Source organism: Orbicella franksi, chromosome 11 (genome assembly GCF_964199315.1).
Source record: "Orbicella franksi chromosome 11, jaOrbFran1.1, whole genome shotgun sequence".
Classification (NCBI taxonomy): domain Eukaryota; kingdom Metazoa; phylum Cnidaria; class Anthozoa; order Scleractinia; family Merulinidae; genus Orbicella; species Orbicella franksi.
In genome coordinates this window covers 17398880-17425446 of record NC_138155.1, presented here as the reverse complement: position 1 = coordinate 17425446, position 26567 = coordinate 17398880, and the positions used below count along the sequence as shown (strand labels likewise).

The 26567-nt window shown below is 39.0% G+C and overlaps 2 protein-coding genes and 1 pseudogene across 3 annotated transcripts in view; 1 reads left to right on the top strand and 2 right to left on the bottom strand.

Moving 5' to 3' along the window:
- Nucleotides 1–16644, bottom strand: part of LOC145503084 (protein polybromo-1-like) — a 222583-nt gene extending 205939 nt beyond the window's left edge. Inside the window, exons 1-4 of the mRNA XM_081482521.1 lie at nucleotides 16117–16644; nucleotides 9171–9268; nucleotides 7927–7984; nucleotides 2048–2225 (exon numbers count right to left, since the gene is read on the bottom strand). Of these exons, the coding sequence (XP_081338647.1) occupies nucleotides 2048–2225; nucleotides 7927–7984; nucleotides 9171–9268; nucleotides 16117–16248 (466 nt within the window). The 5' untranslated portion in view covers nucleotides 16249–16644. The remainder of the gene's footprint in view (nucleotides 1–2047; nucleotides 2226–7926; nucleotides 7985–9170; nucleotides 9269–16116) is intronic.
- Nucleotides 1–26567, top strand: part of LOC145503102 (52 kDa repressor of the inhibitor of the protein kinase-like) — a 489168-nt pseudogene that overhangs the window by 205946 nt on the left and 256655 nt on the right. The window lies entirely within an intron of this gene.
- Nucleotides 18043–22511, bottom strand: LOC145503161 (uncharacterized). Its single transcript, XM_081482625.1, has 2 exons — nucleotides 18575–22511; nucleotides 18043–18318 (listed from the first exon to the last, which is right to left on the bottom strand). The coding sequence occupies exons 1-2, from the start codon at nucleotides 19087–19089 to the stop codon at nucleotides 18165–18167; spliced, it is 669 nt and encodes a 222-aa protein (XP_081338751.1). The 5' UTR covers nucleotides 19090–22511; the 3' UTR covers nucleotides 18043–18164.

Below are 26567 nucleotides of genomic sequence, written 5' to 3'. Positions count from 1 at the left end.
AGAGAAGAAGTACAAAGTGATCGGTGATAAAAGGGTAGGGGCATAGCGCTCTACGAAAACTTCTAGACCTATTCGCGCGTCGCAAAACAGGCTAGGTATATTACAGTTATTACTAGTGGTCAGCAGTTACTCGATGAACAAAATTTTGAATATGATGGATGACGGTACATTGCAAACTTTACTTTTGTCTTCCACTGATATCAATTTGATGTACACTCCTGAAAATATGAAGCTAATGAACTTAAAACAAAAAGGTTTATTTGGTGCTAAGCAACTTAAAGATAACACTTAGAAGGGAAAGCTACGTTGTACTTTGATAAACGTTTATAATAAACTTGAGTTGCTTGTTTGCTTAACCGAAAATTGTGAGCAGAATTTTCTTGGAGGGAGGAAAAGGCAAAAGTTTCTTGCTCGTTAGAAGTTTTAGGCTCCAAAGGGTCTGAAAAATAATTCAAAATTCCGGAGGGGAGGAAGAGTTAACAATTTGGAATTCCAAGGGCATGGGGATAGAGCATTTTGAAATTTCCAAAGGCAAGGGGGGTTAAAATGTTCATGCCCCCCCGTGGTAGGGTATGGATATTTTTAGAATCACCCATTGATATTTCATAGTTTATGCTGACAATTTCCTTGGCTAAGGACAACCCCAAAAGGTCTATGGTAACCTTAAGTATAATCCCAACACATGATCATACCTACAGTGCAGCTCAGATATAAGCGAACCAAAATATATGCATAATTTATTTGCATCAGCCATATACACGTATACATATATACACACATACACACATACGCGTATACAGTATAGGCATTTCTGGCTCATTAGTATGCAGGAGCTAACGTATTGTTTCTTCTTTTCTTAACAGGTCATTGTTGTTTTCAACAACTTGAGAGCTTGTCAGAGCCAGAAAGAGTTTTCTTTATTTTGAATACGCATATACAGTATACACGCACATGCCTTCAGACTAGACTTGGCTGGAACAAGCATTTTGTAATTGGGCAACCTATTAAAAGAGATTTGCCATTGAATGGACAATTTACTGCTTTCTGCCAAATAGAACAGGGATGAGACTTCAACAATCCCATCTTCAAAGAGCAAACAATTTGTACCAAGTACAACCGGAAGATAACATGTTTCAATCGACAGAATATGAACACGGTTCGTGCAAGTGACCAGCAGACACACACCAAAACAAAGAACTTTTGCTTGCAGAAAAAATTTTAACCTCGATGTAAACCGCATGTTACGGAAACTTTGATAAACTCCATTCTTCAAAGAAAGGGTATGTAACTGCTAGAATGAACCATTTGTGCCAAGTAGAAATGTAGACATCATTTCAGTTTCGATGCAAGATCTAGTCGGAACTAATGATGTTAAGGAACATCTTGCAAATGACTTGCTGACACATACTGATACACAGAACTATTCCTTGAAGAAAAATTAAGTAAACATGAGCGGTGCACCAAGAAAACTTTGATAAACAATTCTTTCATCAAGGAAAGAGTTATTTTACTGTTTGAGAGTATAATTTGTGTCAAGGAAACCTGAGATCTCATGTATTCGACTAGGCCACAGAATGCTTCACAACCTAGTTCCCAGGATCTCCCATCTTCCCACCCACCCAGAGCAAGAGAGGAGTGAAAGAGGAGGACGAGAAGAGGAGAGACCCTGGGAACTAGATTGAACGCTTCAGTATAAATTGTGTATGCGTAGTTCGCTTATATCTGAGCTGCACTGTACCTTAAGCATAATCTATTTACTCCTTCACTGGAGATGTAAATAATTGTTCTGTTCAATTGTGAACAAAGAATCTGAGGACTTACAGACTTAATTCAACATTCTCCAATCACACAGAATAACTAGGTTTTCTATTTAAACATATCCCTTTCAGTACCAAATCAAGAGGACAAAAGAAACTGAATTCAGCTGAGAACTTGGTTAAGCATGGTCAAGCATCTCTTGATCATGAGAAATATGTTGGATCAAGAGCTGCAGCTGTTACACTTAATTCACTTTAAATTGTAAGGGAAGCTCAGTTGCATAATTTACCTTTATGCATTTGAGAACAGAGGCGAGCCTTTGCATCTTCAAACACCTCTTTAAGTTTAATAGCATCCTTGTGTTCTTGTGCATCAGATTTGTAGAACTTGATAGCATTATCAAACAGCAAGTTTACATCAGCACTAAAAGTATCAATGTCTTCATATTCATCTGTTTTCAGACGTTGCTGATTGAGAAACAAAGTGCAATAGGAAAAGCATTAGTCTGTGAAAAGCTTACGACTGAAAGAAACACAACAAGGAAGACAACATTCAGCAAGTGACACAATTAAGTCCTTCAAACAGCCATTGTACTCCTGATTTAGTCCTTGAGCATTAGTTTTAACCCTGATTTCTCTTACACCATCAGTGGTGGTTGATTTGTAACCAAGTCTGCAATTTCAGAGGAAAAATTTGCCTAAAGTTTATTTTGTGAGCCATGAAATCACACAGAAAAGCTGCAATGTCCATAGCTTTAAGATCCTGCAAAGCTTTATTAAGCTACCATAATATATACAGTACCGCTCAAAAGTAAGTTACCACCGTCTCGCGAGACGCGTCTCGTTTCTCACGAGACTCGTCTCGAGAGAAACGAGACTCGTTTCTCGCGAGTGCACTGGAAGTACCAATGCTACGCATTCGTCGGTATTCGAAACCTGTTTTGTTAATAAGACGTCTGTATCGTATCGTATCGATTAGCGCGGTAGACACGATTTTCATTCTCATCAGCAATGCGTGTGTACCATGTGTTTATTATAAATTCTCAAGCGTCCAGTATTGTTTCATATACATCGGCCAAACCTTTTTTTTTATTCCAGCCAGACTTGCTTAACGTTTAGTTTTTGTAAATACATGCACGATAAAAGTTGAAGGTATGTGAATCGTCGGCAAGTTAGTCACTCGTGTTTACAAATATGTTTTACAGTTGTATTAATTCTCTTGTTTGTATAGATATTAAAACAAAAGTTTGTTCGCAACCCTAAACGTGATTCATACAGTTGATAATCAAAATGTAGTGTTCATGAAACAACATGTGGAGTTTTGTCACCTGATCTACATGTTGGAAGTTAAAGCAGCGATCGCGATCACTAAGTCAACACAGCAGCGCCGCCTATGTTTTGCCAACTATCGCTCCCAGCTGATTTGTCGGGAAACTCGACGAACTTTTTATCCAAAGATTGTCAACATACGAAACGACACTAAGTGTTCCGTCGAATAATTTAATATTCAAACTTGCGAACACACGCTTTGCACATAAGCCTCGAACTTTTTATTCAAAAGTTGCAAGCACGCCACGCTTTGATCATACTTCACTTCACATTCGAATAACTAATTTATTCAAACTTGTGAACGCTCGCTTTGCACATGAAATCCGACTTGACTAACTTTTTATTCATACTTGTGTATGCTTGAGAACACATGCTTTGTAAACATAAGGAATCTCGACTACCTTTTGAACACACACTTTAATCACTGAGCCTCGACCAACTTTTTATCCATATTTGTGTTCACACGCTTTTTGCCACATCAAACCTCTAACATTTTATTTAAACTTGTGAACACATGCGACACCACACTTTGATCATGAAACTTCAACTAACATTTTATTCAAACTTGTGAACATGCAACACCACGCTTTGATCATGAAACCTCAATTACCATTTTATTCAAACTTGTGAACATGCTAAACCACGCTTTGAACATGAAACCTCGATTACCATTTTATTCATACTCGTGAACATGCTAAACCACGCTTTGATCATGAAACCTCGACTAACTTTTTATTCATACTCGTAAAAATGCTAAACCACGCTTTGATCATGAAACCTCGACTAACTTTTTATTCATACTCATAAACATGCTAAACCACGCTTTGATCATGAAACCTCGACTAACTTTTTATTCATACTCGTAAACGATGACAGGATTTTCTCTAGGTTAGCTCTGAAAAGAGCTGTTGTTAATGCTCAGATGCAGGGCCTTCTCGCTGAACTACCAATGGCACAACCTTCTGTAAATGGTCAATGTACGTCGTGCACTTCTCTGCCGTCATTCTTTCTTGCCAAAATCGCGTTATCCCGCCGAGAAGCTCATCCTTCGTTGTGGGCTTTACGTTGATGCGAAGGAAGTGTTTAAGTTCATGCAAGATAAGCTCGATAGGGTTCAGGTCTGGGCTCTTAATTAATTCATATGTTTGAGTGCGCTAAAATCCGCTTTCTTAGATTGAACCCTAACGGCCAGTTTGTGCAAAACAGTCCAGTTTGTGAAAAAAATGAATTCATCAGTCTTAAAATCGGAGATTCTCACGTGTTCAAGTTCATATAAGAAAGATTGAGAGATAACAACATAGTTTCGTGGATTTGAGCGCGCTCAAGTACAGTATTGCCGTTCGAAGAGAAAAGTTTCCGTTGTCATGAATGTAATTTAGAAAAGATCACGACTCTTAGACTAGCTGGCCAATGTTAATAATAGTTATGTGCAAATGTGGTAATAAAAGTGCGTTTCAGTGTTCAGAAGTCGGATCATGTATCTTATGGCAGGCCTAGACCGCTGTATCGACCGATATATAAAATGTTTATTCACATACCGCTCGAGATCTTCGTTGTCGAGCAACAAAAATTCTATCTGTTAAAGAGAGTGTATTGTGCCATTGGAAAAAAACGATTTATATCAAATAGAACCGGCGATGTTTTTGCGGCGACGCTTTGCAAAACAAACTTCATTTGCGTATTAAATCGACTGCCGCTAGACAGAACTTTCCCTTGCAAAAACATTGAGTTACTGTAAACGTCGCATCACATAAACATTATTAGAAACTCCTGTCTTCAAAGATATAGTATTTTGCCGTTTGAATAAACGATTTATGCCAAATAAAACTGGAAATATATTTTTAGTGTTTGCCTTGACGTTTCGGAGAACAATAAAAGTTCATTATGTGGTCGACTTGTCGACGCGTACCGCTAGACAAAACTCGTGCTGGCAGAAAAAGTTAAAACTACATGTACATGTAATGTAAACGGCGCATCTCAGAAACCTTGATAAAGACCCCTGTCTTCAAAGATATCGTATTTCAGCATTTGAATGAACGATTTATGCCAAATAGAACTGGAGATATAATTTTTTCAACAATTTCTGTGACGCTTTCATGACTCCCATTCCCAATTGACTCGCTGGCGCATGCCGAAAGCCGGAACGTTTTTCTCCTACGCAAAATGAAATGTTTGTTTGAGTTAGCGGTTATTGCAGAGCGAGCAAATGTAGGTAACTGAATCATTCAGAGTGAGTAAGATTCGCAAAATCAACTCTTTGCCCCCGTGATCGCACGAATTGAAACGCATGTAACTCCACTTGTAGTTACGTTCGATGTTCGATATTACCTTTGTTCGATATGAATTGAGCAAACGATCGATGCATATTTTATGTTGGACGGTCCCATCGATTTGACAATGAACTGCAGAGCGGCAATCGTTGCCCGTAACCGGTTTTTTACGCGTAATATACGCCATACTAAACGCTTCAGTGATTCTCGAGAGAAACGAGATGCAGCTCGCGAGAAACGAGAAATGTCTCGAGAGAAACGAGACTTGTCTCGCAAGAAACGACACGAGAGGAGGTAACTTACTTTTGAGCCGTACTGTAGATTTAGCCAAGCCTAAAAGCAGAGCTCCTGGGCTGGGTTGTTCAAAGCCTGATTAAGCTTACCCAGGATAAGCGAGAATTTTGACTTGAGTTTTGCAACTTTGTGGTTAGATTTTCTGTCAATATTGTTTGGCCTTCTGTTTTGAGTTTGAATAACCTCAAAATACACAAAACATAAGCAGTGAAAAACATTTGCATACAAGAAAAATTTATACTTTGGGTCCTGGGTTAGCATTAACCAGCTTCCAAACAACCCAGTCCCAATTACAACAAGTTAACCTGACATGAGCCTGCAATCCAATCAAAACCAGCACTTGGTCAGCAGTCAACTTAAAAAAAACATGTGATCTCGATGAGCTCTAAACTTTAGCCCATGATATGGTCATGTGATAATGGTCAGCAGATAACTTGTTTTGACAGGTGTCAATTGACCATAACATGGATGTCCAATATCAAAGATGTACACGTTAACCAATTGATGCCTGTGCCGCCCGTAACCGCCCATGCGAAAAACTCCTACATTTCCTTGTGCCACCCGTAACCGCCCGAAAAAAAGCACATGGGGACAATTGCCTTTCCTACCCTCTCTGAAGATTTTTTGGTTCTCCTATTGTTCTATTGTTCTTGAGGAAAACTAAACCAATCAGAATGGACTTCTGAGCATATTTTCAGAGGACTTTACAGGTCCTAGAAAGACGGTTTTTCTTCTTAAAATCGCGCACTCGAAAAGTGCAAGTAATCATGGCATGTTGCGGGCCAAATCTAAAAAACTTCCAAGGTCTTGTTTTCATTCCTAACACGGATAAATTACTCCTTTGGGCTTTAAAATAGAAAGGAAAAATACAAATCAATATTCAGGTGGCCTCAGAATGGAGGATCAAGGAGTACAGAGTCCTCAACACTTTCTGGTGAAGAAGTTTTTCTTCCTACAACTGCCGAGAAAACATGATCGCAGGTTTAAAGCGGCTTTTTGGACTTCAGAAACAAAAATGGTAATGTACATTATTACTTCAAAGTTGAATTCAACTTTTGGAACGATTGGTAAAGCCACAGGCATTAAAATGACTGCAAGAGCGGTCGCCACAAACCTCAAGCTTTCGCGTTAGCGTGAAGAATAATTTGAACATGTGGTCATGCAGCGAAGCACGTCTGCAAAATTTTAAACAATTTTTTGCTTTTAAATAGGTTTCTTCATCTCAGCTTGAATGAAAATTTATTGTTATTGAACTTCCTTTCACATTTCTTTCATTTGGTTCCCTGTATTTGGGAATTTTAGGTTTTAAAAGTGTAGAGTAACTTGCACGCTGGATTTCTACATATTTAATTTACAGCAACCTCCAGGCGCTTTGTTTATTTAGTTTATTCGCTTCGTTCAAATATTTTTTTGGAGTCTTATTCAGCTACTACAGAACCGCTGAGAAAAGAACTAAATGGCCACTGATTTAACATGGTTGAAATACGACTGATCTCAAAATAATTCGCTTGTTTTTGTTGTCTTTTTGATTTACGACTTTCATCTTTCTTTTGCAGCGCCGTAATATTTTCGTTGCGCAGCAAAGAAATTACCTGATTTCTTGTTTTCAGATTGATTTTTACATGAGTTCTTCGCTTTCATTTTTCGTTGTTTTCTCAAATATTAGCCATTATAGTACAAGAAATTCAATTCTGTTTTATTTGGTTTCGTTTTTGTCCTCCAAAGTCAATAATTAACTCATTTTCGCAAAGTCAATTTTCTCAGCTTCTGTGGGACATTTTGTCGCGCAGTAAAGAAATAATATAATTTCTTGTTTTCTCATCAGTTTTACACATTAGGTTGAGTTCTTTTTGCTAATATTTTTTAATATTTTGACCCTTCATTTATTCAACTTTAAATAAACGATGTCTTGAAACCTGATCTTGTGTCTGTGGTTACTGCACATATGGTTTATTCTTGTGCTTTCGCTCACTCAGAAATATTCCAAAAAACACCAGGGAATTAGGGGTGGGTCACGGGCAATTTCATTCAGGCGTCAATGGGTTAAACCAAGGCTGCAAGTCTCTGTCAATGTATTAGCTGGAGTATGGCTGACATCCTGCTCGTATCCACCTCTGCCGTTGTGTGTAAGTGCTTGCGAGCAATACCACAGCCATGATAACCATGAGAAAATCTATTCCTGGGTTTCCTTTTCTTTCCTATATGAGCATGGGGCACTGTTTGGCGACCGTTTGGGCCGCCAGAGCTCCGCTATCACACATAATCCTATATCTTACCTGAATTTTCAACAAATCAATTGGAGTAGAAACAACTTCAAAATACTCAGGACTGTTTCTGAAAATACAGTAGAAGACCCTGTTTAGAATATTTACCAATGCCTATGGGCTTAACATCAAGGGTGTTTCACTGCCATACTACTGCATGTCATCTTACCTAAAGTCCTCTGAGTGGTAGCAGCCCAAATAACATGCCAAAATCAAATCAAAGTAGTAAATATGATTGACTTTTTTTCTATTTTTTTTTCTACTTTTACAGCAAATTGAAATGCAATCATTCACTACAGTCTTTCTAAGTTTTAACCTGGCAGTCATGGCAAACTTGTGTTTGTTCTTTGCAATCAGGAATTCCAAGATTTCAAATAAACTTTGCGTGGCAAAAATTACTTCTTAATACATGATTTTGCATTAATCAAAAATAATCACATGGCTAGTGATGTTTATGTTCAATCAAAAAATATTCTGAATTTCCAAATAACTGTTTCTCTGGTCAGCAAAATGCATTTCCTGAGTTTGCCTGCCCTTAGACCCCCTAGAGCCTTGCACATCTAGCTGCACCTGTGTCCTGCCTGGAGACCAAATGAAATATTAGGTGGGTTCTAAGTGGATAAAACCACCAATCCAGTCTGAAATCTTATTTAAAGCACTGATAACATAAATTTACCCTAACAGCACCAGTGGATAAGCCACACCTTTTTACTCATCACAAAATTTTCCTAAAAAATTGGGGATGCAGCTTATCTGTGAGAACATTTGGACAACGTTACATACATTTGCATAAGTTAACACTATTCATCAAAAATTTTATAAGTTTGTATATCACTAGTTAACTTTCACTTGATGCTACTACTAATGAACACAGTATTCATTTCTGCAAATGCTGGGCAAAGAGCAATTTGGCGCTCAGGTTACCAAGGACATGTCCTGAACCTGCCTGAAAGTTAAAAGTTGGTAAATCTTTTCTTACATTTGAAAACTTTCAGGCCAAATTTGTAGCATTCTTTGTATTTTCTGGTACAGCATCCTATATTCTCATGATTTCTAATTCAGAATTACATGCAAAATGCTATTTTAAGCATGCAAATATTTTGTTTTTGTTTGATCGGACATTTTTCACTTGGTAGGGTGTGAATAATGCTCATTAGTGAGAGACAGCAAACCAATCAGATTGCTTCAAACACCAAGATCAATGAGTGTGTATATATAATTAATAATATCCATAACAGAGGACAATCTGAACAAACCTTCTCTTTGGTGCTCGAATGTAAGATTCACAGAGAATTCTCCCACTGTCATCCCGATAGTTCCTGATAATTTCATACAGTTCTGCACAAGTATCAGCCTACAAACAAACAAAATAGTTAACATTAAAAGTATTAATACATCACCACCATGTAACATTAAGTGTGTCTAAGACAATGCAAGACGCTTAAACTTAACCCACAAAAGCATAGCAAGAGAGACTGTTTTAAACAGTTTTAAACACTTTTTTTTTCAAACATATTTTAGCAATCTTTACACCAAATTTTGTGGCAATCTGTTAAATTTGCACACACTATTAATTCATTTAAAGAGGAAACACTCAAGTAAAAACAAATTCCCTTTCTTGCTTCTGAAAGTTTATGAACATTTTACACCTTTGCCGTGTAACCATAGATACCACATTTGGCTTTGTTAGGTAAAGTGCTTAAGGTAGTAAAGTGAGCCCAGTAGGTATTACAAAGCCAACAGTAAAACAAATAATTAACAACTTCCTCACAAAGTGGAGGATTAGTGCCTGAGATTGGACCCTGAAGACTCCACTATTGGTCACCAGTTTCTAGATGAAGACCCAGTTCTCTCATGGTTGGCAAATCCTGGCAACTCAGCCATGAACGCCCATGAAAACATGTGTGAAATTATGCGCAGTAGTGATGCGCAATGCAATACTAGGGAATGACCTTAAATTCTACAAGAACAATCTAATCTTTTGGCAGGTAATTAAATTTATTGCACTGCACAGCAATATGGTATAGCCACCCAAGAATAAATAAACATACCTTTTATTCAATCAGTTTCTGCTATGTTTTCTTGTCACAAAAAGGAATAAAGTACTAAAGGTATTTCTCACTGATTCATAAACTCACTCAGAAAGATATGAGATACAATAGAAAACTTTGCCAACTCAAAAACTTGAATGCTACTGAAAAGAAACTTCACAAATTACATTAAAATTTGGTCTGGAAGTAACCTCTTTAGGTTACCAGTAGTATATGTGAAGGTGAATTAATCAACATGACACGAGCGTGGGACAAAGAAAAATTCTGAGTCCCCGACAGGAATCGAACCCATGACCTCCCGAACACCGGGCGGGCGCTCTATCCACTGAGCTACGAGAACTCATGGAGAGCAAGGTCATTTAACTGAGTTCATATATGATAGGTGTCCTGCATACTGCTAGGATCAACGCTATCGAATTCATCGTGAGTGGTGATAAGTAGTATATCTTTTCAAAACAGGGTGCAGGATTCAGAAAATAAATTAGTAACTTTAAAACTCTTCTCTTTTGCCTAGGTTTTATGGCCCAAGTGCTCTTGCTGAAGTTAGAAAATCAACATCCTCAAAGCTCAACTTGTCTTACCATCATCATTCTATTCAGCCGTTCAGGATTAAGTCTGTTTCTCAGCGAGGTTTTAACTAAATTTTGGACAGAAAAACCTTGCTCACAAGGAGCACTTGATACTGGGATTACAGGACTCATCAAAGCTAGTTGTACAAAATCGGGGTGAACATGTTTATACTCTTGGATGAGAGTGCTTGTAAACTGTTCAAAGTTTGTAGCTCTGTAACTGCATACTAGCTGCTTGAACTGAAGCCAAGCTAAGCTGGCAAGAAACGCCTCTTTTTTTGCAGGCTGTAATTCTGAATCTGCCATATTGCATTAGTGCCACAGAATGCCTCATAATCGAGCACTAGTTCCCAAGCCTCCGTAAGGAATTCATAGCAAGAGCAAGCTTGAGAACGATTCAAACACAACGTGGTGCTCCAATAGTCAATTCAAACAGAGTGAATGTGGCAGGTTTGAGGGTTGGAAGATGGACTTAGAAAACAGAACAAAGATTCCAAATTCTAATTGTATTTCTCAAAAGATTTTTTTTTGCATGTCAGTAGTAAACCACCATCCAAAGTCAGGCTTTGTACCACAATATCACATTGTACTTTACAAGTAAGTTAACTGAACACAAAAATAAATAAATAGCACGCCATGCATGCAGAAGCAATAACGTTTAAAAATTGTTCCTAGAAGATTGGAACATAAGCAGACAAACTGATTCTTAAAGTTTTAGTGTTAGGAATTTTAGGGGTTTACATTTAGAGTAGTCCACTGGTGGTTCATTCAAGTAGTTCATGTACCAGCTCCATCTTGTTAGTCCATGTGCTAGGAGGTCAGCAAAATGTACCAACCCAAAAGAAAGATTAAATAACTAAAATAAAAAGCACTCCGCTGAATAGTTCCCCTCTCTGAAATCAACACCTTATTATCTTTAAAGATATTTGGCAAAGCTAATTACCTCACCGGAAATTTAATATGTTGTTTTAACCATATACTCGTCCAAGAAAAAATCATTTTCTCTTGACTTGTCATATCGCGTGTGCAACCCACTTGTCTATCTAAAATTGTATGTATCGAAGATATGTTACTATGAGTTTGCCTGTGAGCGCAAATTTATCCAACACTGTATGAACCAAAATCCACCCCCAAATCTTCGTTTAAAAGCTGAAATTAAAAGCATTCCGCTGATCCTACAAACAGCAAAGGAAAGTGGCAAGTTTCTCTCTCTGAAATCGACACCTTATTATCTTTAAAGATATTTGGCAACACTAATTACCTCACCAAAAATTAATTTGTTGTTAACCATATACTTGTCATCAATGAACATTCGTATTGTCTTTACCCTGACAAAACGATTATCGATTGTTTAATCACAACCACTCTTTCATTGACAGAAAATATAAAACAGCACATTTCCAAAACTTCATAAAAAACTGAAAACTGCAAATGAATTGTACCCTGACTTCATTATCACTATTGTAAACTGTATATTTCAGTGCTCATACAATGCTCATACAGTGCTCTCACTGTGCTCATTCAATTCACTTCATGACTGGCAAAAATACAACTGTGCTACCAATCCATAAATTTTATATAGACGCTTCAGCTATTGCGTGTGCGACTTGCTAGTCTAACTAAATTTGTATGTATGGACGATATGTTCTTATTACGAGATTGCCAGTGAGTGCAAATTTATCCAACACTGTATAAACCAAAATCAACCCCCAAATCTTCATTTAAAAGCTGAAATTAAAAGCACTCCACTGATCCTACAAACAGCAAAGGAAAGCTGCAAAGGAAACCCGCAAAGGAAAGTTACTCTCTCTGGAATCGACACCTTATTATCTTTAAAAATATTTGGCAACACTAACTACCTCACCAGAAATTAATTTGTTGTTTTAACTGTATACTTGCAAAGGAAAGCAGCAAAGGAAAGCAGCAAAGGAAAGCAGCAAAGGAACTCCCAGAGTGCATTTCGCTTCCACGGGGGGATAAATCGTGCACGCCATAAGCGCACGGACATCAGCATGACGAAACTATGCAAAATCACTATCCAAAGGAATGCATGCACGCCAGCACAAAGCGATGACATCACACAATACATCATCCCTTAAAAAATAAAAGAAATCAGGATATTTTAACATGAGTTGCGCCTAGATATTTACTATTCAAGATACTTTGTTGAGTATCCTCTTTGTCCAGTTGCATGTCACGGTTTGCCTCATCTTCGGAGTTTTGTGTATGACCATTATTATTTCTTGATTTTTTTCAACATCTGAGGTGTTCGTCTCAGCTTCAAAGTTTGTTTTTAAGCCAGTGGTCATAGATTTTTGCCAGTGTTTTGTAGTTTGAACTTGTACATGGTTCATTTGTTCTCTCATAAGAACAAGCATGAACTTTACTTATTTGGCAGGCTTTCAAGCAAGTTAATTCGTGGATCATCCTCTTCCGAAAACGATGCCTGGGACCATGACCCCCCTTTTGGCGACCAAACAGCTTGCATTTTTTGACTTGAGCTTTCCTAAAGAAGCCCAAGTAAAAATGGAAAAATATTCATTTACACAAGCTGAAATACATAAAACAACTTCATTCTCTTACTGTGTCAATTTTATATCAGCTTCTATAATATTATTTCCATTTACCGGGCTTTGAAAAATTTTAGAATGAATCAAGACAGGCTTTGAAATTTTGATATGATACTATGACAGGCACTAGGAAAAAAGAAAAAAGTTATTCCTGATTTTCTAACCCAGTCATCCCCATAAATAATGAACTGTTCCTAAATTTGCAGGAGATTCCATGGCAACCACCTACAGTAAGGTGTTGGTTTGAGGTGGAGACAAAATTGCTTGCAGTTTCACCAGTAATCCAAGTAAAATTGCATTACTAGAGTACAAATTCATCTTATATGCCCGACTTTAAAAAAGCCCTTGCTTAACAATGAAACAGTTTCATCCATTATTACATTTGTGAAATTTGACCACTTAGTCAGGGCTTTTGAGGATTCAGACAATCATTGAAAAGTAAATAATAGCAAATACTTAAGGCTAGTTTTCACTTGTGACAGAGTCGGAGTCGGAGTCTTGGTCGGAGTCATAAGACCCCTTATAACATAGTGAAAACCGAAAATCAGAGTCGTAAGAGGAGTCATAAGCGCGACGGAATTGGAGTCAGAAGAATCAGATCATTTCCATTTCTTTCAATTCCATTTACGACTCCGCAGCTTATGATCCAGTGAAAACTACAATGTCGCGGTAGGAAGCAGAAACGGAAGAACTAACCAATCACAAGGCCTGCTAACGAACGCTGTGATTGGTTTATTCTTCCGCTTCTGCTTCTGACTTTGACAATCTAGTTTTCACTGGATCATAAGCAACGGAGTCGTAGGCGGCTGCAGTGTTCTGTTTTCAACTCCATCAGTTTGATTTTCACTAGATCGTATCACTCTACGCTTCTGATTAGGACTACAACTCCGTCACTAGTGAAAACCAGCCTTTAAGGTTTGAAATCTGAGTTCAAAAAAGAGATTTCCCCACTGAACATCATTAGGAACTGTGGTTGATGTAGGCTCCATTTATGAGGCCCTGTTAGGGGGGGTACCCATGTCCCCAGTCTGAAATTCGCCACCAGCCATGTCGGCATTTCACAAGATTGTGAGAGAAATTGCTGTTTTAGTCAAGTACATATAAAATTACAATTATCTCTTTGGATATAATTTACTCCTTGTATGCTTTGCACTTGCTTCAAACACTTTTCAGCAGTAGGAATTCTTATGCAGAGCCGGCATATCTCCGGTCAGTGGCTTTAATGACTACTTTGTGGTTACTTTTAATGCATCACATTTCGACCGAGAATGAAGGAAAAGACTTCTTAGCTAGTTCAATTTTTCAAAATTTTCTAAGGGGCTGGGGGCATACTGCGGGACACATTGGGAGCATGCTTTCTAAGGGCTTGGGCATGTTTTTGAGCGCTGAAGTTGCTAACCTCCTAGGGAATGTGAGGGCATGCTCTCCCCAGGAAATTTTGAAATTTAGACGCTTGGTATTGCTATTTTCAGCCTTTTTCCAGTCAGTATTTGGACCTAAAGTACAATTGAACCTATGACTATTTTTACCATTTTCATGTTTAACAACCGTTCTTTAACTCAATCTCTTGACGGCCTCCATCAGATAATCTCTCCTATCTATAATCTTCCTTTGAATTTGGCGTAACCCTTACCTTCTGCTTAAGACGAGAAGACCTTGGCAGCTTTCCCCTGTCTCTCTTTTCCTAATTGATAATACAGCTTCATATTCTTTTATTAGTGGCCCACTAATAAAAATATAAAGCTGACTTTCAAAGATCTCTTTCCTTTTTCCTTAAACGTGTTTTTAGGCGTTTTAGGGCACTGCTCACTCAGCTGAGAGTGAGAAAAAATACTCAGCAATGACAGGCTCGATTTATTCGACACGGACGTTTTAACATATATAAGAAAGCCTGGGTATCACAACCTGTCGACGTTGCACATGAGAGAGGAAAATACATTTAAAACTCTGGAAATGCATCTTCACTTCAACTCAGACATTAAAACAATCACTCCATTCTCAGTTCTGAAATTCGTTGTCGGTCTATCTTGCTATTGGTGTCGCTTTCCCCATTTCACTGGAGTAGTCTGTTGTTCTTCGCCCATTCGTTGCTCTCATGTCGTCGTTTCAAGGCCATGTCGCTTGTCGGAATTTATCCCTAACAGGGTCTCATTTATATGGTATCAGGTACCCGAGACAACCCTCCTTCCGAGTTACCCTGGCCAGGGTAACTTTAAACTTATTTCTTTGCAAAATCAATCAACCGTTTAAATTAAGAATGCGAACCAGTCTTGGGGGGCAAGACAACTCGGGTGGGCGAGTTGTCTCACCTTGTGCAGGTAAAGAGGGATATCTGTATATTTAATTATTCAATAAGGGTTATGAATAATCATGCAGGGACAACTTTGACTCAGCAGATAAACATACAAACGTTCACATATAAACGCTCGATAAAGTTGCCTGGGGGGTCGGGGGGGGGGGGATGTCTCGTATACCCAAGACCATATAATTGGGGCCATAGTCTTTGCAGTACTTTGCAGTACTTTGCAGACTGTCGAATAGTATTTTAATTTAGAATTATGTTTTTTGTGGAACAACTTGCACACGTTTTAAGTTTCTGAACTATTGTTTTTTTTGCTTGAAAAATGCAGATAAAATAGTAATCAGTCCCACGAAGGTCTACAGTAATATTATTGAGAGAGTCGCTTTGAAAGAATGTTTTCATTCACGGGCTTGTCATAACCATTTTTACTAATCTTCAAGATGGCTTTTCGTTTGGAGCTTAAGAACTTGCGTTGCACATAAAGTTGCAAAGATTTCGCGTAAGGTTTAGTCAATAGTACAACTGCAAGCTTAAGTTTCTATTGACTGAAGAAATTAAACGAACGTGATCCGCTTAAGCTCAAATGGACTTGAGGTTTTCAGGTTACAAAGCTAGTTCTTTATTACTTACTTCATTGCTACTTCGCTGGTATTGTACGTAGGCGAATATCTGATACGTTTCAACGTCTATTTTTATGTATCGATACTCACTGGGTCGGTATTTGGCGAGGTAGATCGCTTTCTCCGCTTCTTTTCACGTCCTTCTGTTCCTTCAGCGGAATTATCTTGAGTTTTCGCGCCAGAACTGGAAGGACGGCCACCAACGCGCTTACGCTTTGTCATTTTCCACCAGCTCTGAACCGTTCTTTGCTTCTCAGTTTAGTTGCTTGCGCCCAATAGAAGCAGTTTATAGCGAAAACAGTCTGACTTATTTCTTTTTCCCTTTTGCATTGAACAACCACGTCCACGCGATTTTTGTCTTACAAGTAACTGAGCCTGCAAAATAACAGCGGATTTACTAACAATACAGTTACTACGTTGTGGAGTCAAGAGAGTGAATTATTGTCTATTGAGCCTGTTCAGCGAGCTATGGAAGAGAAAAGAAAAGATATTCAACTAGTAATAACCAAAGGTTAGGAAATGCAGGCGAGGACGATGCTTAGTGCTTTTGGGTTACTAAAAATGTATCAGAATTGTTCTAAGTTGTAATCAGTGGCGCACTGAGATTAATTTTTAATAGGTGTGTTACACATGATTCTTGGGGTCATGACATATTTTGGGGCCTGAAGTAAAATGTTCCGCTCCGCGGGGCTAAAATATTTGCCCATAAGGGTAACTTGAACGTTCAGCAGCACCCCTTTTCCTTTTTGCCAATTTATGTGTTCAAAACTGTACGTGGAGGTGTTGCATAGAGCAATTTCACTAAACCTATGAAACAGTCACCTACACTATAAAATTCCATGATACACTAGTTTTGTCGTTTTGTTTTGCTTAGTTTTACTAAAACGCTGCAATTGTGTTTTTTTGTTTTGTCACAAAGGCTTATACATAGATCATATTTCCGGCTGTAAATATGTAATCAAAGCTTATTCTAAAATTGTTTGTCGCGCTTTGTCCAAAGACGAGAGCAGATCACAACTCGCTCGAGGCGGACTTCAAACGCGACATGAACACTGAACAGGAAACGTCCCAACTTGACACGTTCGATTTGGATTCAATGATGCAAAACTTTGGCTTTGAAGATCTAGCAAACTGGTCGACTCTGCGGCCATCTTTTAAAATATTCTTGTTCGAGTGGAAATGGATTCTGATTGGTGTACGAGGATTTATCGATCGATTTTGGCAGAAAAAATTTCCTCCAAAATCGAGATATGAGGTGCTTACCATTTGTCAGAATAAATCGGTTGGGATGACCGTTAAATAACGGTAAGGGTTTTTCCAAAATCAGCAAACCAACCCAACGAGATGGCGCTTACCATTTGCAATTCGATTTCTCGTAATTGTTTTCGGCTGATGAGAGACTGGAAACTGGAAAATGTACCAAATTATGGCGCGTTTTCAGGGTCAAAATAAAAACTAACTTTTCCACCTTTCCTTACCTGCTAAGTAAAATGTCTGTCATTTCCTGTCTTTGAAATTAGACAGTACGCATCTCTTTTGACCTCCGAAACAATACATTCCACGTTTCCTGAATACTAAAATCATAACATCCGGCATATTTTGACCTTTGAACAAAATTCTCCGCGTTTCCTGACTTCTCTCGAATTTTAAGTCCGGCATGTTCTGACTTTCAATGTAATTAGTTACCAAATACCGTACTACTTAGTTTAAACATCTCAACTAAACATCCCATGCCGGCACCTGACAAGCCATTTAGTTCATAATGAAATCTCGCTGCTGAGCCGACATTCTGATTTGCAAAATTTGTAAATGCGCGTTTTCTGACTTCTCGATTCTACCAGGCGTCTTTTCCGCGTAGGCGTGGATCCAACAATAATACACATAACATGTGATCAGGGTTTTCAAATTGAAATAAAGTAGCAGGAGGAAATCATAAAGTAGGCGGCAGACTCTAGGGTCATGATGTAGAGGAGCGCCGGAATGGCTTACCTGCTCCTGCACGGGGGGAGGGGGGGGGGGAGGGCAATGGGATGAAGACCGTGCAAAATTTGAAAATCTATTTGTCTTGAGAAGCATTTTGATGACTGAAAAGTGCTTTTGTTGGAGGCTACTGTACACTTTATTTTAACAAGGGTTTATTAAAAATTCCTTGAGGGGAGTCCATATTCTACCACTGCTTGTTGGAAAAGGCCAAGAACAGTAGCTGCGGTATTCTTTGTTCCAGCTCTAAGATATACTGGAAATCTTGTGCATCCATCAACTCCACCATGCACTACAATCTTCCATTTGAAACTTAAAATACATGAGTCCATACTTTGCTGTCCTTTCATGGATTCTGTCCTCACTACCAACAACTAGTCTCCTTCGTAGCCGTTTTTTGGGTGTCACGTAACGCTTCTATGGAGAGAGCGTTGCGTGACATCCCCCACCCCCCCCCCCAAAAAAAAACCGGCTGGGAAGGAGACTAACCAACAACCACCTGTATTAGAAACTAGGCGCAGTAAATCTGAATAAATTTTATTTATAATCAATTACGAATAAGGTTCACCTGATCAATTTATGATTCCCGTCTATGTGCCATGTGCCACAGTACACAGCTCTTGGTGTAAGGAATAGCCATCTCACTGCAAGTCCCTCCGGATCCGCTCTTTGCATGCATTCTCGGGCTCTCAGCTGGGGCACATTTATATTGCGAAACACTAGCTGCGATTGGACCCTCCGATATCCCGCATCTGGAAAATCCCTATGAAAGGATCTTACCATGTTATCAAGGTCATCATCACTAATGGTTGTCGTCCTGTCGGTAATGGAGATATTGTACTTCCGCATACGTCTTTTTATGGTACTCTCACTCACACCAAGGGCTCTGGACATGTCGGGTAAGTTGATTTCATAATCGGCAAGATATTGCAGCTGCTCCCGTGGAATCTCGAACCTAGGACGCCCAACCGTTCTAGGCTGGTTTGCTACTGCTGGGGAGGAATGATACCAATTCCGCTCTACCTCCGACAACATTCGCGTCACAGTGGCGAGTGAGGGTCGAACTGTATCAAACACCTGCATGTTGTCAGCAAGTCGAACCAAATGGCGAGAAATTTGTTCCAATCGGAACAGAACATAATCAGCCACATCTTCACTAACTGTGTCCTGTTGAAGTCTCCTTGCAAGGTCGAATGATGTATTGCGAAGACTGCTCAAGAATTGCTCTTATGCCGTCGACACCATTAATAAATCCCCGGGAAAACCCCCGGCCCCCTTGGGTCCTGGCACTAGGTTTGCATCAGGGGATCCAGGCTTGCGCGGAAAAGACGCCTGGTAGAATCGAGAAGTCAGAAAACGCGCATTTACAAATTTTGCAAATCAGAATGTCGGCTCAGCAGCGAGATTTCATTACGAACTAAATTGCTTGTCAGGTGTCAGTATGGGATGTTACGTTGAGATATTTAAACTAAATATTACGACATTTGGTAACTAATTACATTGAAAGTCAGAACATGCCGGACTTAAAATTCGAGAGAAGTCAGGAAACGCGGAGAATTTTGTTCAAAGGTCAAAATATGCCGGATGTTATGATTTTAGTATTCAGGAAACGTGGAATGTATTGTTTCGGAGGTCAAAAGAGATGCGTACTGTCTAATTTCAAAGACAGGAATTGACAGACATTTTACTTAGCAGGTAAGGAAAGGTGGAAAAGTTAGTTTTTAATTTTGACCCTGAAAGCGCGCCATACAGGCCGAGGGCGGCATTTTCAAGACCCAGCCGTCAAATAACATATATGTACGTAATTTAAATATTCCAAGAAACTTGAGAGTCTACAGAAACTGGCGGCGTCACACAACGTATCAACAAATCGTGACCTCTTCACTGGCATGGACTTTGACACTATGCATACATGTATCTGACTGTAAAACCTCGGTTGCTGCTAAAAAAAAACTTGATTTTACAAATAGACAAAGGTTAAAAGTCAGCTAGTAAAATCATTTATTTACGGTATATATATGTATGGGTTATTGACCAAGTGTGAGGTCAAGATGGCTGGAGTTTATGGACCGAGACGGAGTCGAGGTCCATAAACACGCAAAAAAAGAACGAGGCCAATAGATCGTTTTCACTGTCACGCAACAAAAAAATAATCGAAAACCGTCCAGTGGAAAAAGCTATGAAATTATGATGTTATACAAGATAACTAAATGAGACACTTCTCCAAGTTTTAGGCATGTGCGTTTCCCCAAACTTCAGATATTCGTCGAAATGTTTCGCAGATATTTACAGAGCCCAGTATGAAAACGCCATGTTGGTGTACCTCCGAGGTACACCAATATGGCGGCCGGAAAATAGTGTAAACATCTGGAACTTACTTTGGCTTTCTGGGTGACTGATTGTCAGTACTGATCAAACAAGCATTTACATAAGCACTTTTCATAATGTTCTAACTTTAAAAAAGGCTTAGAATCCTGAAATTCAAAATGCTCTGGATTCCAAACGAAGCGCGCTATTGAGCTGTAAAATTGAAAACAGATATAAATATACCGCCTCTTATGCCTGACGAGGATAAAAACTTTGGTGGCTCTTTAGTTTTGGATTCTAAAAAGTGATGACGTCACGTGAAAACGATCTATATCCAGCCATCTTGACCGAACAAGTTGGTCAATAAAGGATTTATTATATGGCCTTCGGGGAAATTTCTCTTGCGGGAAGCGGCGGCTAGACCCGAGCGGGCAAGATAGCTCCATCTTGCACGCTCGGAAAGCCAATCACAGCGCAGGATTTGATTCATCTTGCCCGCTCACGGAGCTAGCCATATAATAATTTATTATATGGCTAGCTCCGTGAGCGGGCAAGATGGATCAAATCCTGCGCTGTGATTGGCTACCCGAGCGGGCAAGATGGAGCTATCTTGCCCGCTCGGGATTACCCGCCGTGTCACGCAAGAAAAATTTCCTCGAAAACCATTTAATAAATCCTTTATTGACCAAGTTTGTTCGGTCAAGATGGCTGGATATTGGCCTCGTTCTTTTTTTGCGAGTTTATGGACCTCGACTCCGTCTCGGTCCATAAACACGCGAAAAAAGAACTTGACCAATATCCAGCCATATTGACCTCACACTTGATCAATAACCCATATACATTAAAATGAGAGCGTCGAACGCACTCTCATAATCTCTGATTACTACTAGTTATTATTATTGTTTCTAATGCTTTTACTGTCTTACAGACGTCACTTACAATACATCAAAAAAAAAAAAAACCAACTATTTACAATACTTGGCATTACCTTACTTACTTACAATACGCAATAATAACTTATTATGACTTACACATCACGTTACTTAAGGAGTTACAATACAATGTAATTACTTAATTATTAAAAAAAAAAAACCGACAAACAAGCTAAAAAAAAAAAAGACCTCGCAAGAAATTACTAAGGGAAACGCCTTAAATGGTGAGAAGGAATTTCCACTTCTTTTGAAATTCCCTTTCACCATTCAACGTGGCAGCAATATATTTTTCTTTCTCGATTTTATCCTGCACTAATGAGATGAAGTCGCTGAAAACGAACCAAGTATTATTTAGAGCGTTGATATAAAGAAAGTATTTGCCTAGCATTATGAGGTGGTCGAGGGTCAAACGGTGAGTACAGGGACGAGTAGTTCCGAGTAATACCTCTGGCCTCGGAGAGAAGTAAACTAGCGTTACTTACGGTAGAATACCAACTTTGGAACTTATACCAAAAGGAAGACGCTTGCGGCAGCTAATAAACAAATGACGTATGTTTTGACTATCAGAGGGACAGAAAGGATGGAGAGGAAAAATTGTTCATTTTGTATAATATACTGTTCGAGGCTAAAATTTTGTGTATGATTTTGTGCTGGAACAGTGCCAATTTAACTTCTTTTGTGGCTGTGAACGGCAGAAGATAAATTTTATTTAGATTCTCTTTTGCGATGCCGTATGATAAGATTTTTTTTTTCTGAAGTGGGAGGAGGAAGATTTTCTAAGGTTAACAGTTTCTCGTATAACATCTTGCACGTTATAGTACAGATTGGCGGCGGGGGTGTAGTAGAGTCGCCAGAATTAACGTGAAGGAGCTTCTTCCAACTTTGAGGGATCGCAAGTAAAAGACTATAATATTGTAAAAAGTTGCAATTTAGCGTGTATTTATTGCGCAAGGAAAGGAAAGGCAGGAAGCTATTTTCATGCTTGTCAAAAAGGTCTGAAATTTGTTCTATACCTGCTCGGTGCCAATGAGGCAGATATACCATTTTTTTTGTCAATCGTAATGAATTTGTTGTTCCAGATTGTCTGAGACAGTATCTCGGTCTTGCTGTGAGGTGTCGTAGACACGATTTCTTGCCAATGATGAATAATTTGTTTATAAAATTCAGAAAGATGGCCATTAAGATCAAGAAAGTTGTAGTCATAATTACATTGAAAGAGCTCAGTGCCGCCAACAGTAGAAAGAAACGATTTTGGAATATATTTCCACGGTACATCTGAGTCGGAGCACAGCCGTTTTACCCAAGTTAGTTTCAAAGCTTTATCGAAAAGAGCAAAATCTTTCATGCCAAGACCGCCATCCGATTTCCTCTTGATGAGGGTTGTCTTTTTTATTTTGGCGGGTTTTTGCTTCCAGATAAAATCGAACACTATTTTATTGACCTCTGCTGCAAAGTTTTTTGGAGTTTCAATAACACTGGAGATGAATACAAGTTTGGAGAGGGCTAACGTCTTAACAATATTTATTCTACCGTATATAGATAAGTCTCTTCGGGACCAGACACTTAAGGTTTTCTTTAGGGATCCTAATTTTTCAAAGAAACTTTTCTTATGAGAGAATTCAATATTGTAAGTAAAATGCACACCGAGCGCGTAAACAAGATCATCGCTAATTTGGAGGTTGCAAATTGCGTCTCTCCTATGGTGCATGGAGCCAAGCCATAGCACTTCTGATTTTGCCTGATTTATTTTTAGGCCAGAGCACTTTTCAAACAGTGAAAGTAAGTCAAATAAATTAGAAACTGACTGGACATCAGCAAGAAGGGCAGTTGTGTCGTCAGCATATTGCGTGAGCTTGACCTCTTTATTTCCCTGGATATGTATGCCCTTGATGTCTTTTGACCGTTTTATACTTTCGGCAAGAAGCTCCATAGCAATAACAAAGAGTATGCCTGAAAGGGGACAACCCTGACGGACACCACGTTCTAAGTAGAAGTGTTTAGAGGCAACGCCATTGTTAATGACGCAACTAGAGATGTCTTTGTAACACGCTGATCCATTGCCGGAGATTTGGTCCAAAGTTGAGAGATTCAAGGCATTTTTGGATAAAGTCTCATTCAATTGAACCAAAAGCTTTTTCGAAATCTAAGAAAACAGCTATACCTGGTATATTTTTAATTTTAGTGAAGTCCATTGTGTCTGCTATTAGTCTGATACTTTCTCCAATGAATCTACCCTTTACGTAGCCGGACTGACAAGGATGTATTACGCTTGGCAAGACCTCAGTTTCCAAGCGAAGAGCAATAGTTTTGGTCGCAATTTTGTAGTCAACATTAAGTAGCGATACTGGTCTCCAATTTGTTAAATATCCCGCGTTCTTATTCTCTTCTGGGATTAGAGAAATTATATCTTGTCGTTGGGAGAAAGGAAGTGATCCGTGTTGAAATGCATAATTAAAACTTTCCACCATGAATTTACTGACATCGTTCCCAAAAAAGCGATAGAAGTGAGGCCATCTGTACCTGGTGTTTTATTGCTTTCCATTGTCATAAGTGCTCGTTTACATTTATCGATAGACATAATACCTTCGCAAATTTTTGCAGTTTCTTCTGATAATACATTTTCTGTATTAAAGAATTCGATAAACTCCGAGCCGTTCGGATTCGTGTTTTTTGATGTATATATCTGTTTGAAAAAGCGCTCTTCCTCTTCCGTTTTTCTCGCCATGTTCATACCAGCGCGCTCTGCTACGTATAATCGTGCCACGCGTCTTAACACTTGCTATTTTTGAAAGCTTGGTTTTTATTCTTTCTAATTCACTCCTTAGGGAATCGCTGTACGCTGTCTGGGGCTTGCACTGCAGCTTGATCATCTCCGACAAAAGGGCAGACTCTTCGTCACGCTTGCTTTTTGCTTTTCTTTTTTTCGAAAATTTTATTGTAAATGCTCTGATTTCCATTTTAATCATTTCCCAGAACAAACCCTTCTCCTCAGTTCCCTGATGCTTTTTGGCGAACTCTGGAATTAAGAAATTCAATAATTCTACATATTTCGTGTCCGACAACGAGTTGTTAAATTTCCAGAAGCCGGGCCCACGAGGGGGTTCGCGCTGGGAGAAAGATATACAGATCACGACTGCAGAGTGGTCAGAATAAATATTTGGAATTATTTTGCTCTCGCAAATTCGATTACTCGGTTGATTTGAAACGAAGAGGTGATCTAGTCTACATTGTATTTTCATTGAGGGATTCGCCCGCGTAGGGCCAAACGAGTCCGGGTTTTTGTAGCGCCAGGTATCGAGCAGATTATGCGTTTTAATCAAAGCCTTGCGTTCAATAGTCGATGCTTTTCTGATGTCAACAGGTTTGCCACCTCTTTTGTCTAAAGTGCCGATTACGCAATTAAAATCGCCCCCAACACAAGATTTTCATTTCCATGTTTGCCGAGGAGATTATTTGAAAGCCCCTTAGGAATACAACCTGTTGGCTTGGATCGTTTGGTGCATTAACATTAACCAGTACAACTTTTGTATTATCATGAATAACAATCTCTGCTGAAATATATCTCCCGTGATCATCTGAGGCAATTTTTTCAATGTTTACGTCAAGCCGTGGTTTAAATAGAATCATAACTCCCCTGCTATGAGACGACCCATTCCGTCTCCTATCTTCCGATAGTATCGAGCGAGGAATAAGTTTCTTACAAAAAATTTATATCCGATTTTTGTTGACGTAGCGAGCGAAAAACCTGTCTTCGCTTTCTCGAACCGTTTAACCCTCTTACATTTAGCGATATAATTTTATACATTTAGATTCTCTGCAGAAGGCGAAGTCACAATATTCCAGAGAAAAAATTAAGCACTTGTTTATACTGTAGTTCTCACTGTGCGGCGAGATATCATAACTTAGTATTAATTTTCTTTTGCTGACCGAGTTAAAGTTAGATAGATAAATACATTTGAACATACTTACAACAGAAATACAGCATCACACACAACACAAGCTACTCACTACTTCAGACTTACCTGTTCTTCTGTGCGGCGTTTACTGACTGGGCCAAAATTGGGGTACTAGCGGCAGCAATTTAGCAATGGTTGAGTTGTACGGCAGAGCAAGAGAGTCAATTAAACATATTTAAAACTGACCGTTCATTAAACATCCGTGCAGAGGGAAAAGAACTGTTTCCGGTCCTCGGTAGAGTGAGCCGTTGGTTAAAAGTTTTTCTACCTTAAAGTACGCTTCTTTCTTTTCACGTTTGGCAGCGTTGAGAACGGGGTATAACTTCCTTCTTATGTCATCCACTTCTTTTAGAAAGTCGTCGGATATTCCAATGTTGGTGCCTTTGGGAAGGTTTTTGATGAACGACTTTATGAAGTTCTTGTCTTGATAAGCGGAGAGTTTGACTATGATTGGACGGGATCCGGAGTTTCGACCATCGCGTGTATGCGTAGAAATCTTATGAACTCTGTTAAAGTGTATTTCCTTTACATCGTTGGTCATCGTTGGGTGGAATTTTCAGCTTTCTGCGCTTAAATTCCCGTAAAGCAGTCTCGGTATCGCTGTTAGATTCACGTTCTCCCTCCTTCACTTCAAAGAATTTTAAGTTGCCTCTGCGACTATGGCATTCCAGTTTGATATGCCGTCTTTGTAATTCCTTGAGTTCTTTATTTATTCGCTCTTGATCGGCGTTGATCTTTTGTTGCTGAGACTCTGCGTCATTTGCCTTGGTTTTTAGATCTTCGATTTCTGCTTGAGCATATTGCAGGCTTGTTTGTAGGGATTTATTTTCTCCTTCGAGTTGATTGATTCTGGACTTATTATTTGCCATCACAGTCCAAAACCTACCTCTTGTGGTACTGCCCAAAGAAGTTGATCCCCAGACCAACATTGCAGTTCAGACAATACAGTGGAATGCACAGTTAACCACTGGATGACTGAAGGCAAGTTTAAGACGCGACTGGTCGAAGAATTAGTCGTCGGCCATACTGCATGTAGATTTATTGTAACTTGGATTCCTTCACCCCTTTGTTGATCTTTTTGGAGATATCTGACATCCCCAAAGCCCGTATTACAATTAATTCTAACTCTCTACATTTATTATTTCTTACTAGAGAAAAACAGTATTCAACAAGAGATACGGAAATAGGATACTAACCTTGTCTTTTCCAACACACGCACGTGGATACAGAACATCATCAGCGTTCACTGAGATTGACTTTCGGAGCTAAACGGTTCCCGTAGTACACAGTGCAAACTATGGCCAGTAATACTTCATCCAGGTTGTTTTTCACATTATAGCGGAGCTCCATATTCATATAGGAAAGA

What these genes read in the sequence shown, in the direction of transcription:
- LOC145503161 (XM_081482625.1), bottom strand. Translation starts at nt 19,089, where the DNA reads ATGCAGGTGTTTGATACAGTTCGACCCTCACTCGCCACTGTGACGCGA. An exon ending in GGGAATCATAAATTGATCAG is followed by an intron (nt 18,319 to 18,574) that starts GTGAACCTTATT and finishes ATGTATTTTAAG; the next exon opens with TTTCAAATGGAAGATTGTAG.